Source organism: Tetrahymena thermophila (assembly GCF_000189635.1).
Source record: "Tetrahymena thermophila SB210 genomic scaffold scf_8254667, whole genome shotgun sequence".
NCBI lineage: Eukaryota > Ciliophora > Oligohymenophorea > Hymenostomatida > Tetrahymenidae > Tetrahymena > Tetrahymena thermophila.
The window spans coordinates 513,836-528,844 of record NW_002476434.1 but is presented as its reverse complement, the minus strand read 5'-3'; the positions used below and the strand labels follow the sequence as shown (position 1 = coordinate 528,844).

At 21.2% G+C, this 15,009-nt stretch overlaps 1 protein-coding gene across 1 annotated transcript; it reads right to left on the bottom strand. All coding sequences in view use genetic code 6, as the record gives it.

Annotated features, from left to right (window-relative positions):
* Positions 1-1,738: 1,738 nt before the first annotated feature.
* On the bottom strand, positions 1,739-13,311 carry TTHERM_00028810 (AAA domain, dynein subfamily protein; the record flags this gene model as incomplete). The annotated part of the gene is made up of 15 exons (XM_971784.2): positions 1,739-2,953; positions 3,010-3,588; positions 3,633-4,235; positions 4,288-6,187; positions 6,244-6,617; positions 6,669-7,079; positions 7,135-7,332; positions 7,392-7,544; positions 7,591-9,117; positions 9,178-9,306; positions 9,589-9,623; positions 10,110-10,340; positions 10,414-10,574; positions 10,653-11,698; positions 11,755-13,311. 15 exons carry the CDS (start codon positions 13,309-13,311, stop codon positions 1,739-1,741), a joined length of 10,119 nt encoding a protein of 3,372 aa, XP_976877.2.
* Positions 13,312-15,009: the final 1,698 nt, after the last annotated feature.

The following is a 15,009-nucleotide window of genomic DNA, read 5'->3' as shown; positions in this document are numbered from 1 at the left end:
TTTTAGTTGATAAATAAAGAAATCCACTTCTTCATTTATAATTTTATCAAATAATAATGGTTGGTTGATTTTGTTTAAAAATTCATATTCCCTTTGAATATACTAAATTACTTTGATTTTTTTGAGAATTTAATTATTATTTTTTCTTCAACTTTTTCTTCTAATTAATCATAATTTACTTCAAAAAGATAGCATACCTTCTGATAGAGGGTAAACATGGTATCTAAGGATAACTTTTTCAGCTATTTCTATTTAAATCATTGTTTAATACCCTGCTTAAAAACTATAAATACTTTCTTTAAGGTGAGAGTATTTATATAATAATTTGATGATAATTTAAAAAAGAAATTCTCCTCTTTTATAACAATAATAAATTATTATTTTTAAAAAAGAGAAATATAATTTAAAAATGATAAGTTAATTTATATGAACCAAATTTTAAAATATCCATTAAATCAAAATGAACAAAATAAAATTGCTTGTTTTAATAAGTTTTATCATTAATTTATTCAATTTCCTTATCTTATTTTATTTGTTTTCATGAAAAATTTAATAGCAAAATGGATTAATAATTTTTATTTTAGACATATTTTTAAGACATCATTATTTTAAGTTACTATTAATAAATATATTCAAAAATTGCTAGATATTTATTTAAATTTTTGATTTCTAATATATTTATTTTCCAACTTATGATGGGTAAATTATAATATGCAATTAATGATTTATATTATCAATCAAGTAAAAAGGGATATTTTGAAATGAAATAAAATGGATTATTTCAAAATCTAAAAATATCTATGAATTATGACCTATATATCTTAATTAAAAACTTATAGTGGATAGGAAAAGCTTTTTTATGAAAAAAAAGATATTTATTTCACCAAATGATAATCGTAATTTAAAAAGAATAGGTATAATTGGATTTCCCCATCAATTAATGATACAAATTATCAAGATTATGTAATATAAAATGGGAAAAATTGACCTGAGATATCTATTTTAAATAAATAAGGATATTTCAATCATAATTTAAATCCAAAAGCAAATTTAAGAAATAAAAGTATTTAATTATAAATCATTTATTTAAAGGACATTATTAAAATAATTGTTACGATTTTATTCTCTGAAAAAATGAATTTTTTTTCTCAATATTTATTTTGTATATAAATTAATTATAATAACTACCTTTTTAATTTCAGCTTTTATTCCATACAGTCTACTCTTTACTCTTTACTATTTATTTTTTTTAATTTTCTATTCGCATTTCACTCTCTTTTCCTTTCTTTTAACTATTTAAACTTTTACTTTAATAATGTTAATAATTAAAAATTATTTTAAAAAAATAATTTTGTTTCATAATTTTTTTATTAATTATATTAAAATAAAAAAATTATTTATAATGTAGTATTTTTTTCAACTAGAATAATTGATAGTGAGTTAAACCATATTGTTTTAATAATTTAGAAATAATTTTATTTTTGATAATCTTAAACCTGAAAAACATGCTTCCTTGTTTTAATTAATGTTAATAAAAATTAAAAAGAGAAAATTCTTTTAATTCCAGAACAAAAAATAAAATAAAAAAGTTGAATTTTTGATTGAATGTAAAATTAAATGTTTTAATATGAATGAAGAAGTAAAAAATAATATTAAAATTCCAATTTCTAAAATCAAAATAAATATTTAATTTATAATTTTACAAACAGTAATAAAAAAATAATATTTTAAATAAATTTCACACAACATCTAAAAATGATTAATCTTCGTTATACTAGCTATTATCTTATACATCTTAATCTATATTTTACTGCATGTCTTAACATTTTTCATCTATCAATAGTTTTATTGCGTTTTGATTATTTTTATTTTTATTTTATTCTAATTTTAAATTTTATAATTCTTATTATTATTATTTTTTATCTAATTCAATTAAGATTAATAATCTTTGATAAATTATATAAGAGTCTTCATTTGTAAATAAAAATTTCTTAAACTCCTATTATAATTTAATACTGCATAATGGTGACTCAATTGATGAAAAAAACTCCTTTTAATACTTTGAGTCAAATATGTTTTAAAATAGATTGTTTTGCAATGAACCAACCCTAAAGTTTTTGTTCAACCTTATAATAAATCTTCCGATCAAATTTTTGAAACTATTTATCTATATTTAATTTTATTAGATTAGTTAAATAAGTTTATTTAAGTCTGATTCTTATTAAATTTATTCACCAATATACTTCCTCGTAATCAATAAGCTTATAAGATAGTCCATTATTTTATTTTCAAAATACTAAATTAAAGAACAGAGATAGTTGCAAGTGAAATTGTCAAGAAGTTAAATTATTTTATTATCTAATTCTTCTTTTATATTATTTGTTTGAAGTAGCTTTGTTATTAATACTTCAGAATCGCCAACTTTATTACCTTTAACCTTCAGCATTTAATTAAGTTTAATCAGAATATTTCTTATTTCAATACATGACTCTGTGTCAATATTTAAATTTTCTAAATTATAAATTTTATCCAAAGTTAGTTCTTTTTGAGGAATTTATAAATTATGGTATATCAAGTCTAATGAGTAAAATTATTGTTTGACTTTATAGTCAACTTTATCTAATCCTAATATCTTTGGTTTAAATTCTAAAAATTCATTTTAGTAATAATCTTATAGTTCTTCATAGTTTACTTTTCCTTCGCCATCTGAAAAAAAATAAATATGTTTTTTATCAAATAAGTCAGATTTTATTTCAATAAAATCAGATTAGGTTGTATCAAAAATAAATTTTTCTTGTGAACTTGAAATTTGATTTATCGCTTCATTCTAAATATTTATTAAATTCTTAATCTCTTAAAAGATTCTACTTTTATTCTAGTCTTTTTGAGGGCATATCAATTCAAAAAGTTTTAATTGGTTTACATCATCATCATCATCATTTTAATCTAATAACTTTAAAAAATAAAAACTATTAACAATAATAAAAAAATATTTTTTTTATAATTTACCTTTTCTATTGCAATCTTAGAATTTAGAAGTTAATTTTCGTTTATTTCTAAGCTATTTTAAAATATATAGGATAAATCTATTTCTTTTAAATCATTTTCATTAAATTCATAAGCATATTTCTCGTAAATGATTTTTATTAGACTTATTATTGGATAAATAAATTAAATTCTTTTTAAATTATTGTTGTTTAAGTTTAAGATATTCAATAATTTTGGTTTTTCTTAAGGTTTATATTCATTATTGTTTATCTTAAATATAGTAGTGTAGCTTTCTTTATCACGAAGTAATTTTTATAGTTTAGCATAGTAATCTTCATATTTGGATATAAATTTATAAATGAAACCTAACTAATTTTAATTCTACTTATTATCATCTAGTTTTTTTGAATATTCTACTATGGAAATAGGTAAAGAATCTATTATTTATAATATTATATGATTATGAAAAATATTGTTTTATGGATCCTAAGCATCAAACGAATCTGACATTAAAGTCAAAATATCTAAAAATGATTTATTTTAAATTTAGAATTCTAAAGTGCCATTCTACATAGTCTATTTTATTGGATCTATTAAATACTAAAGTATAAAATTTAATATAAATTTTATTTCAATAAATTTACTGAAGAAAGGATTTTTAGACAAGAAATAGCAATTAACTAACTAAGATTAGCATGATCTTTTCTAGAATCTTTGAAGGCTTGATAAATACTAACAAAATTCAATGTTTATAATATAGGGTTTTTGTATAAAGCTATAAGTTCATTATATAGTGTTTCCACAAAAATAATTGAGAGAGGAGAGGAGATAGGCATTTTAATTTAATCAAAAAATTATCTTAAGATGCTAGAAATATTAGATGCATTTTATTAATTTGGTTATAACTCTTACATTAACTTAATTAAAAGCACATCTTTATTTTCTTAGATAAACTAAACAACAATAATACTAACTCCTTATTTTATTATACTTGTAATTTAAGAATCAATAGCATAGTTTTGAGAGTTTTGTTAAACTTGTTGTAAATATGTAAAAGTTTAGTTTAAGAAATTCTATATAAAAATTTATTTTTCTTCACCATTGATGAAATTAGCATTTAAATGAATTTTGTTAAACTTAATTGAAAATTTTAATTATTCTATTTAAGAAAGCTCCTCTATCTAAACATTTTTTTATAATTCTATAAATCCAAGGGATTTATATTGAAGAATTTCTCCTGAAATTTCCTACAATAAAAAAAATAAAAATATTTTTTAAAAAAATATAAATATATTTTACCTAATATATATGCTGAAATTAAATTGGTATAATCTCTCTTAATTTTTGGAGATAAATTAATATTTAGGAATCAATATTGTCATAAGAGAAAAACTTTATGAAAATATTAACTTATTAAGTAAATTTTTTAACATCTTTCATTAATGGTTAATTAGCTACGAATTAGAATGAAGTATCTTGATAGAATGTGTTCAATTATTATTTGTTTATATTATTGCTTATTATAAATTAAGTGAGCTTTTATATAAAACCATCAATTTTTAAACATTTGAAAAGTTCAGCTTTTTCAGTTAAAATATCTTCATAATCCCAACAGAATTAATGAATACTTTAATATGATTATAATTTATTCTATTTAACTAGCATGATTAGAATTTCTTTTATCTAATCGGGTAAGAATCTTTTAATTCTTGAAAAATCTTCAATATATAAAAGCAAGTATGCCATGTCTTTTTTAATATTATTTAATTCTAAATACTACATGCGAAACTTGTTTTCTTCTAATTAATTATACATTTATCTTGATTATATTAATTTGAAAGGTTCAGGTATTTTTTATAATATTTTTATAACTGGTTGATTGTACTCGAAATTAAAATATTGTTTTATCATTTCTATCTAATTTTTTCTTTACTCTACATTTATTTCATTTTCTATAATTAAATCCTCTACAATAAAATTATTTTTTTCCATAATAACTACTATTTCAGATAGCTAATCAACGAAATAACTTATTAGATGATTAATAAGAATTTTTTCAAAGTTTATGATTGGAATTTATTGAGTCTTATTTATTTTTTTATTGTTTCCTTCTTTTTTGTAGACAACATTTGGAAATTAAATATTTTTTGACCAATGAACGTCGTAATTTTAATCTATCCTTATCTTTTTATCAAACTGTTCATAAAATAATTTAAGTAATTAGATTTAATATTCACTTTGAATGCCATTATAAAATGAAATAAGTTTTTTAAAATAGTTAATTCTACTATTTAAGTATGTATATTTGGTTTCATTACTCTCATTTGTATTTTGGCTATCATTAATTTAAATGCTTGTCATTAAGCTTGTAAAAAAACCTGGTGTAGAGATAAAATATAAGAAAATATCCCTATCATATTTATCTGTTAGGATTGTTATAATGTTGTTGTTAACTAGATAACGATAATTTAACTTTTAGTTAGCTTTTTCTAGTATTTTATGAGATAAATTCACAGGAACTGTATAGACATATGGTAGAAGATTTTCAATTTAAACTTGGTTCCAATTTTCACAAAACGCCAATCCATTGACATTTAAAGAAGATAGCTGAATAGTTAAAATTAAGTTTTTAAGTTTCTTTTTGTTTTGTTGTTGGTATAAAGAGTGATAATATTATAGCTCATACTGCAAGTAGCATAAGTTCTTATACGATTCATATATTTGATCAACACCTATTATAAGTAAATCTTCATCTCCTTTATTGTAAAATTCTTCTAGTTGTTAGATAAATAAATCTTTAGTAGGATAAATTTTAATGCTTATTATTTTAGAATTGAATCCCTTTAGATCGATCTGTTATTTGTATTTATCATGCATAAAGGAGGTTGTATAAATAATGCTTTTAAAAGATTCTTATTTTTAATTAATTTGCTACTTCTAATATTCTAAATAGCTTAATAAATTATCTAGATATGATCTATTTAACCAATCTTTGTATTGAACATTGTTCTCATTGTTTTTATTATGGAAAATGTAAGTTCTATATGTCAAATCTCCTAGCTTGTTCAAACACTTTTATTTTAAACATTCATAATTTTCTTCATTGTGCTTTTACTGTATAACTAAGCTGTATAGCTCACTCTCAGAAGAAAAAGTAAATAATTTCATATTTGATTAGATATTCTCTAGTTATCTTATTCTAAATAATTAATAAAATACTCAATTTGAATTGAAATTTTAAAATAAAAAACATACTCTTTTTTAAGCTCAACCAGTAGCTTTCTGTCAGCTTCACTTAACAAGTCTTTTAAATTTATTATATATTTTTCAAATCTATTAAGCAAAGCAGGATCCATATGCTCATATTCGTCTTGATGTGCTATTATAACAAAGATGAATTCAGGTTTCACTTAAACTCTCTTTGAGAATTGCTTATAGCTGATTCTAAAAGTATTATTTTCACCCATTCTAATGAAATTCATTGTGAAGAAATCATAGTATATAGTATATAAGTAATACTACTGAACAGATATTACATTGATACCTGACTCTATTCTAGAATTTAACTTACTTATATCTTTACTTAAATCTACTGTATGATCATCTCTAAAATGTGATCCCATAAACACCTGATATAAATAAATAAATTTTTTTTATTTACTAAAGAAATAATTACTTACTTCACTCTTTTTATTTTCCTATTTAAATAAAGATTGAACATAATTAGTGCAACAAATAGGATCCTTTGTTACAAGCATTAAAAATCTTGAATGATAAAAATCACCATTGTTTATTGAATTTATGCTTTCTCTTATTAAATCAGCTTAACTGATTTACAATATTTCATTGTCTAACTAGTAAGTTTCTTTAACCAAATTCATAATGATCTACTAGTTTGAAATATCACCTCCAAAATTTTTGTAGAAAGCTTTTGCTATGAATTTCTATGCTTCTTATTTAGTAATTTAGGTGTTTGATTCTATTAAAATATTTAGTTTGTGACAAGTATATTTAACTGTATAATAAAAATCTCGAGTTCCATGTTTTTAGGTTTTTTATCCTTATTAAAATTTATGATAGATTTGGGCGATCTAAATTTAAAAAAATAAAAAATTTATAAAATTTGGATTTGGTGTTTTGATTTACTTATAATATTAATTCTTCAATCTCTTTTGGGAAATTATTGAATCCTTTCATGATCTCGACAATAAAATCTTTTAAGTCCTATTCTGTGAATTTCTACCTATATAAATGTAGACATCTATTCATATTAGACACATCTAAATCAACATTAGATATAGCCAAAAAAGCTACATCACAGTTTTCCAACTGATAATGAAGTATCTTTTTAATTTTAAACAAACATACAATTATGACTTTAATTATTAAATTAATAAATTTACTTTATTAGGATTATTTTTGTTTGCTTCTCCTTATCCAATTTCATCAATAACCACTAGTGGTATCACTTTAAAGTTAGATTTCATGGAAGCCTGATATTTCCTTGCTTAGTTAAATACGTCTTCAATGTGTTTTGAAGTAGTTTGAGGATTACCCTTTTAGAAAAGATATTTAGAAAATAAATATTTAATGAAATTTTACTTAATAATAAAATTCTTTAATGGTAGGTTGAGAAGTAAAAAATTTGCTTTAAGAATTTCCTTTTAAGCAGTTAAGAGCAATAGAAAAGCTTAGAGTTTTAGAAGTACCAGGCTCGCCTGTTATTATTAGAGGTATTTTATTTAGTAAGCATATGATGATACAGAAAATATTTTCTTACAAAGCATTATTTTTTGCTATGTATTGCGATTAAATACCGCATTAATCAGTTAACCACTTTAATTCTTCATCAACAGTTTATTTAAATTTAATATTTGGCCATTAGTTTTAGTTAACAAGATATTCATAAAACTTTAAGTATAACTCTCTTTTAACTTAGATTTACAATCTCAAATAGTAAACCATGTATAGGGCTAATATGACAGATTTTTGTTTTACTTCACTCATAACTGCATTTTGATCATAATTACTATTTTCGTTATCTAATTTAATTCTGAAATATTTCTATTAGAAATAAAAATATAAAATTAAAAATCTGTTCACGTCTCTTAAACTCACACTTCTTTCACACGATTCTTTACGGATAAATAACTATGATTAGAATAGTAATATTTTTAATTATTCTACTTCTTTTTCGCTAATATTGCATTTTTCATTTTTATGTTAATACATTTTTATCAAATTTTCAATATACAATAGCTCCTATTCCTCTTCTAAACTTTTAAAATTGATGATACAATATGAAAAGCTTTCCCTAAGAGGTTTCACTTTATATTCTAACTCATAAGATTTTTTATTTTGCGATTACTATAAAAGTAGATTATTTGCTTAGAGGTCATCTTATTCTACTTTGAATTTTTTGTATTAGTAAGGATTACAGGCTGCTACAAATACTATATTATCCTTAATTTTCACGCCATTAATGTATCTATCAATGATTATTTCTTTGATGATTCCATTAACACAGTAAGTAGTATTTACTTCATCTAAAAATATTAAAACCTTCTAATTATCCCATTACTAATCATTTTAATACATTAGTATTGCATTTACTATCTTATCTACATGTAAGCCAGAATCTATTTCTATAATTCGAAATTCGTATTTCAAAAGCTCAGAGAGTATTTTGATGCATTAAGTTTTTCCTATTCCAGTTTCACCCATTATAATAACAGGAAGCCTAGCTTAAATTCTAAAAGCTATCAGTACCATTTTAAAAGCATTATCAGGAGAAAAAACAAAATTGGAAAGTATTTTTTATAAATTTTCATTATTTTTTTTCGTTACAAGATTGAAAAACTCTCCTGGCTACTCACAAACAATATTAACTACTATCTAAGCAAGGCTATCTTATTAATTCTATGAAAAATCTGGGATTTACAACTCATATTTACTCTAATCTTATTTTTGCTTAAATGTATTGTAAATCTAAATATATTACTGCAAAAATTATATGATTTGTTACATTTAATATGTTGTCTGATTTTAAACTTATGTAACAATAATAAAATCATCAACTTTCAATGCTAAAATGTCTTTGTCTAAATTGTTGTACTTTTTCATTTTATTCTATTATGTTAACAAAAAAAAATTGAAAAAAACAATTTATGAATTAATTAATAAAATTACTTTTTCTCTGATTTCATTATCCTGAGGGTCCAAATCTATTTTAAAATTGAGTTTTTAGTATTTTTTACAGATTAAATTTTGTAATTCCTTCAATTGCAAGTCTTTGAAATTTGTTTTTTCATCTATTTACTTTTTAATTGAAACAATTTGTTATTAGTATAATTTAGTATTAAAGCACCTTTAAAAGTAACTTGCACAAGTTTTATTTTTAAAATTTAGTCCTTTTTGGCTTATTTATGAATTATAGCTTTGCTAAATTAACTCTTTATTTGTTTTCTCAAACTATTCAATTTAAAAAAGTGTAACTTACTTCTTATTTTTTTTTTAATTTATTTCTATATTTTTTTATTCAATTAACAATGTACTATTAAGTGATTATTAAATAATAGTCTTAATTAAATTATTTCTTACATTTTCAAATATAGTTTAATCCTATACTTATGCGGCTTATTATATTTAATATATGTAATTTAATTTAAACAGCTCCAGATTTTCAAATAATTACAATTTACACCAAAGTTGCTAAATAAACATTTATATATGAGAAAAAGTTATTTCATTCTCATTAATTCCCTAATTAGCAAATAAATTTTTTAATAAATCTTATGCTTCTTTACTATTTATTGCTTTATGTTGGTTAAAATCTTCTATTTGACTTTAGTAGTTGCTAAAAATATAGAATGAATTTTCTGATTGCATAGAAATTTTTAAATACTAAAAGGCAAATTAATGTTGACTAAATAAATCATTATCTATGATAAAATTGCTTAATGAAAAAACTACATCTATCTTATATATATTTTCTTGATTATCTTTTGCTTGATTGTTTACTAAGTCAAGGAATTGAATATATTGTCTATCAAAAAAATTAGATTTTTCTACAAAATATACTGAGTTTGATGGTAGTAAGTACACAGTTTTAAAATTTTTACAAACGCAATTTAGCATAAGTATTTGGTAAAGAAGCAAGCTTACCTCATCAGTTTCGTCATAGCATACATCTAAATGATAGTATTTTTAAAGTTCATTATTAGGTGAATTTTTTATGATATTAGATATGAACTAATCAAGATTTTCAAATTAGTGCAAAGGGATTCTTATATATTAGTTTTTATTTGTTTTACTTAGAATCTATTGCTAAATCTGGTAAGTCTTTCCCTCACCTGATATTTTAATTTAAGGAATATTTTATATTTAAAAATTATTTAAAAAATTTAATAATAAAATATTTTATACCTGCTCTTTTTGAAGTATATATATATATATTTTCTTTATTCACTGAGACCTTATCTTAGTATACATCATCATCGTGATTTATTTAAAGAAAATCTTACCATGAATCATTAATAATTTAGTAATTGACTATACTTTAAAGTTATTACTTATCTCTTTGATCTCTATAAATGATAAATATTTTGTTTTTAGATTTTATAGAATCAGAATTAATTTAACTTATCAACTTAATAGTCTTTTACTGTGAAATGTAATTAAGTTGATCAAAGTTACATAAAAAGTATTTTTCATAGTGAATTTATTACTTTTAAATAATTTGAAATTTAGTCGCTCTTAAGAAGAAACAAGAAATATCTTAAAAGTTTGTATCTGAGTTACAAATAAGTACTTAATAAGCTGAAATTGAAGGAAATCTCAACAAAAATTTAATACAGTCTTAATAGTCTTTGACCTATTTTCTACAAATCTATAAGGGTTCATTATTATTTTTGTTCAATTAAATGTGATTATTATTCTTGAAAGCATCTTAAAGAATCTTAGCAATTAGTTCTATTCTTATTTATGCTTCAGAATTTGGATCACTAAATATAGTTAACTCGTTTTCATATGCTTTATAGTTAATTGTACTAGGATTGATAAATATCATTTGCAAATAATTTTGACAGTTGCTTTCTACCATTAAATTTTTTAAGTCAAATTAAATCTTTTATATTCTTATTGATTCCTTAATTTATAAAGGAGGCTATCTATTATTTACTTCAGTTGATTCATTTTGATACACAAATTCCATATATTTTTTAAATATATAGTAGCTAAATTTTCTTAATAAGTGCTAAGGTATAAGTTAAAGAACAGGATACTTACTATTCATATTTAAAAGAGTTTAATGCCATTATTATATCTTACCTTCATAAATATTAATCACTTCTTATAAATCTTGAATTATTTTCTAAGGTAGATTATTTTAAATTTGAACAGTAATTTATTATATTTATTCTTCTAAACTACCTTCTTCATCTAGATAGATAATAGTTTATGCTATGTGTTAGCTATATTTAACAAGGATATCAAAGTATTATTTTCTTTCTATGATACTCAAATTTTTAGCATCATCTTAGTTATTTTAAACTTACAAATTTAACCTTGATTAAATTGAGTATATTTCATCCATATCAAACCTTTTTATAATAGTTTTCTTTTAATATGAGCTATTTTAGTTCTATCCTTATTATTAATTAGCAATTTGCATTTACTGGGGTTATTATTACTCTTACAAAGGCTCCTCTATCTTTAATAAATAAAATAATTATTTTTTCATAAATTTTTTATACTAATTAAAATTACTTAAAAGACAATCTCTTCCTACATCCTGCCTTAAATGTCCTAAAAAGTTATGATAATTGTCCCTAGTTCTAAAAATTTATTCATCACACTAATAGAGCTCTAACCACCTTGCTGCTCATCTAAATAATCTTTGATTCTTTGAAAAGAGATACTAACTCCTTCTATTTATTTAGTTAGTGCTTGATCTTATTAAATACATTTAACAATGTTAGATACTTAATTTAATAAGTTGGTTAAACTTTTTTCTTTATCAAGTAATTAAACATATTCATATGCTCTATAATCAATGAGTTTTTTTTTAATGCCAATTAGCCAATTAATTTACTCAGCTATATCCTATTCATCACTCTGCTTTAAATCATTTAATATCTAATCATTCCATTTATTTAAAATATTGGAATAGTTTTTCAAAACGGGAATTAATCTTAATTAAATATCTTCCACATTCTCATAAATGTATGAAAATTTTGTTAAATTCTAATTGTAAAAATCCATCATATTCTAATAAGTGTTTTCGTGATCTGATTATAATTTACTAAGTTTCTTAAACACTTCCACTAACTAATCTGGTAAGTCTACTTGTACGCTATTAGAAATATGCATAATTTGTTATGTTATTTATACCTATCTATAAATATCTCTAGAATTTTTCATGAATTATGTTACTAAACTTTAATCAATATATTAATTAAATTTTGTATCTGAAAAGATGAATTCTAAAATTTCATTCAAGTGCATCATTTCTTACTCTTCTTCTTAATTAATTTCGATAATATATTTCTCTAAAATGTAAAGGTAGTTCTACACAATAGGTTGTTCTTAAATGATTTTTTAAGATATATATTAATTATTTAAAATGCTTTAGTTAGAGATTTTTGAAGAGAAATCCAATCCTGTTCCAGTACTAACTTGTTTAGCCGTATAAAATATCAGAGGCATGATTTGCTATTTAATAGTTTAATAAACTTCATCTATTTAATTCTTTTAAGAAAATTGACGTGCTATACTTTTAAAAATTGTTGAATTATATAATTAATGTGAAATCTGAATAATATCTTGATAGTTGTCTAGTTCTTCTAAATCTTTATTTTGAGAAATCTTAGACCAACTTGTTTTATTATAAGTTTTGTTAAGATTATAGCATTTTTAAATGATATGATTGTTTGTTTGCACTTAAAATATTTTTGTCAATATATTTAAAAATTGTTCTACTTTATATACTTTTTCAGATGCTTTTTGTAAGATTTGTTTTTGCTTTTTGCTAAATCTTATTGCTTCTACACTAAATACCTATAAAAATCTTGTATAAAGTGCTTCGTTCTTCACATAGTACTAAATTATTCCCCATTCTATATCTTCAATTTTTAAAAATTTATTAGCTAAATTCTAACAAAAAAGGTAGAATTCATGCTTTTTAAATAGAGAGTCCTTTGATAGCAAAAAGACAAACATCGAATAAAAATCATCTGAGAAAACAGTTTCTGGATCAGGTTTTTTAATTTGTATTAGCTATTCAACAATTTAATCAAATATCCAACTAGATTAAAATTGTTACATTAAACTACTTTTTTCAGTTAAATTATACAACAGATTTTAAAAAGATTATTATGTTTAACACTATTTAATAATTTTTTCGCTTAAAAATTTAACTAGTTAATTCTTATAATCAGCAAATAATTATTATAATTCATAATTAGATTGCTAAATATTTGTCAAAATTTGAATCAAAGATTAAAAATCAGAAATAAAATTTTTTTTTTCTAAGCATTAAAACGCAAAATTAAAAAGTTTTCTTATATTATCAAAAATGATTTAAAAATCAATATTTTAAAATTATCTTGCTACAAATTCAACAAATCTTGATGCCTTCTTAAATTTATCTATATTTGAAATTAGATTTTAGATCTCCTAACTATAAATGTTTCTGACTATTTCTAAAAAGTTATTTTGCTAAAATTTGTTACCTTTTTAATTTTTTTGATAAAATAATTCTAATATTTATTAAATTATTTTTTTGTGTTAACTTTCTTCAAAATTTTTAAGTTAGCGTAGTATATTTTCTAATGTTTATACCTAAATATGCTATGAAAATAAATTTATGATATTTTCTATTTCATTCTCATCTCTTTCACTTAATTTATTGTAATCAAATTACTAAAGATATTGATTTAAGAATTAAAGTTGATCCTCAATAAATCGCGTTTATATTATGCCATCTATGTTCTAAATTATTTTTAAAACACATATTGATTTATTTTCTCTTTAAATCAAATCATATATTCTATTTCTAATTAAAGTAATTAGGCTTTATCTATTATCAATCATAAACATTTTATTTTAATCTTAAATCAATTTAAGTATAAGCAATTAATTTTTCTCTATCTACTGTTGAAATAATGCTAAGTTGTTAATTTAAGAAAGCTATTCCTTAATTAATTCAAACCATGTTTTTTTATCTATATATATTTAATTTTACTATTAAAGCTAATATAAGCTTATTAAACTATACTTTTATTTTTACAAAAGTATATTTACTGCTTTTTAACTTATTGAAAAGTCTAAAACATTCTAGAATTATATAAAATCTTCTATTAAATCAAAATGAATAATTCTTTAAAACCAATCACTGATTTTCCTCTTCATTTTTTTAATTTGATTAGAGAATACTAATTTTTAATTGAGTTTATAGTAATTATTATTTTTTTCATTTTTTAGATAGTCTGCTAATTTTTGAAAATGCAAAAAAAGTTAAAAATCATCAAATTTTATTTCTATCTACATATTGCTAACAATTAATAAGTAGTTCATTATTAAAGAATCATTATTACTAAGATATTTTTTTAAGGTTGATCCTAATTTTGGTTCTTAAAATAAAGCATCCAAATACTTTTAATCTTAAAAATAGCTTATAAATTCATATAAACCAAAGCAACAATACATTGTTTTAATAAAACTGAATATTTATCCATCATTTATTTTCTCAACTTCCAGTTGCTTGTTATTAAAATATTTTTCAATTTCAAAATTTTAGTATTTTGAATTAAATAAGATGTTCAATTTCATTTAATATTGTGTATTCTATTTTTCTAACGAAAAACTTAAATTATCTTTACTACTATAACCTTTAATACACAATTTAAAGTAATATTATGAAGATACTGTATCTTTAAGCGGCCATATATTTTCAATTTATTAAATTTAATCATTACATACTGCTTGAAGTTTCAAATTTTCTATATTTTCTTATGTATCTAA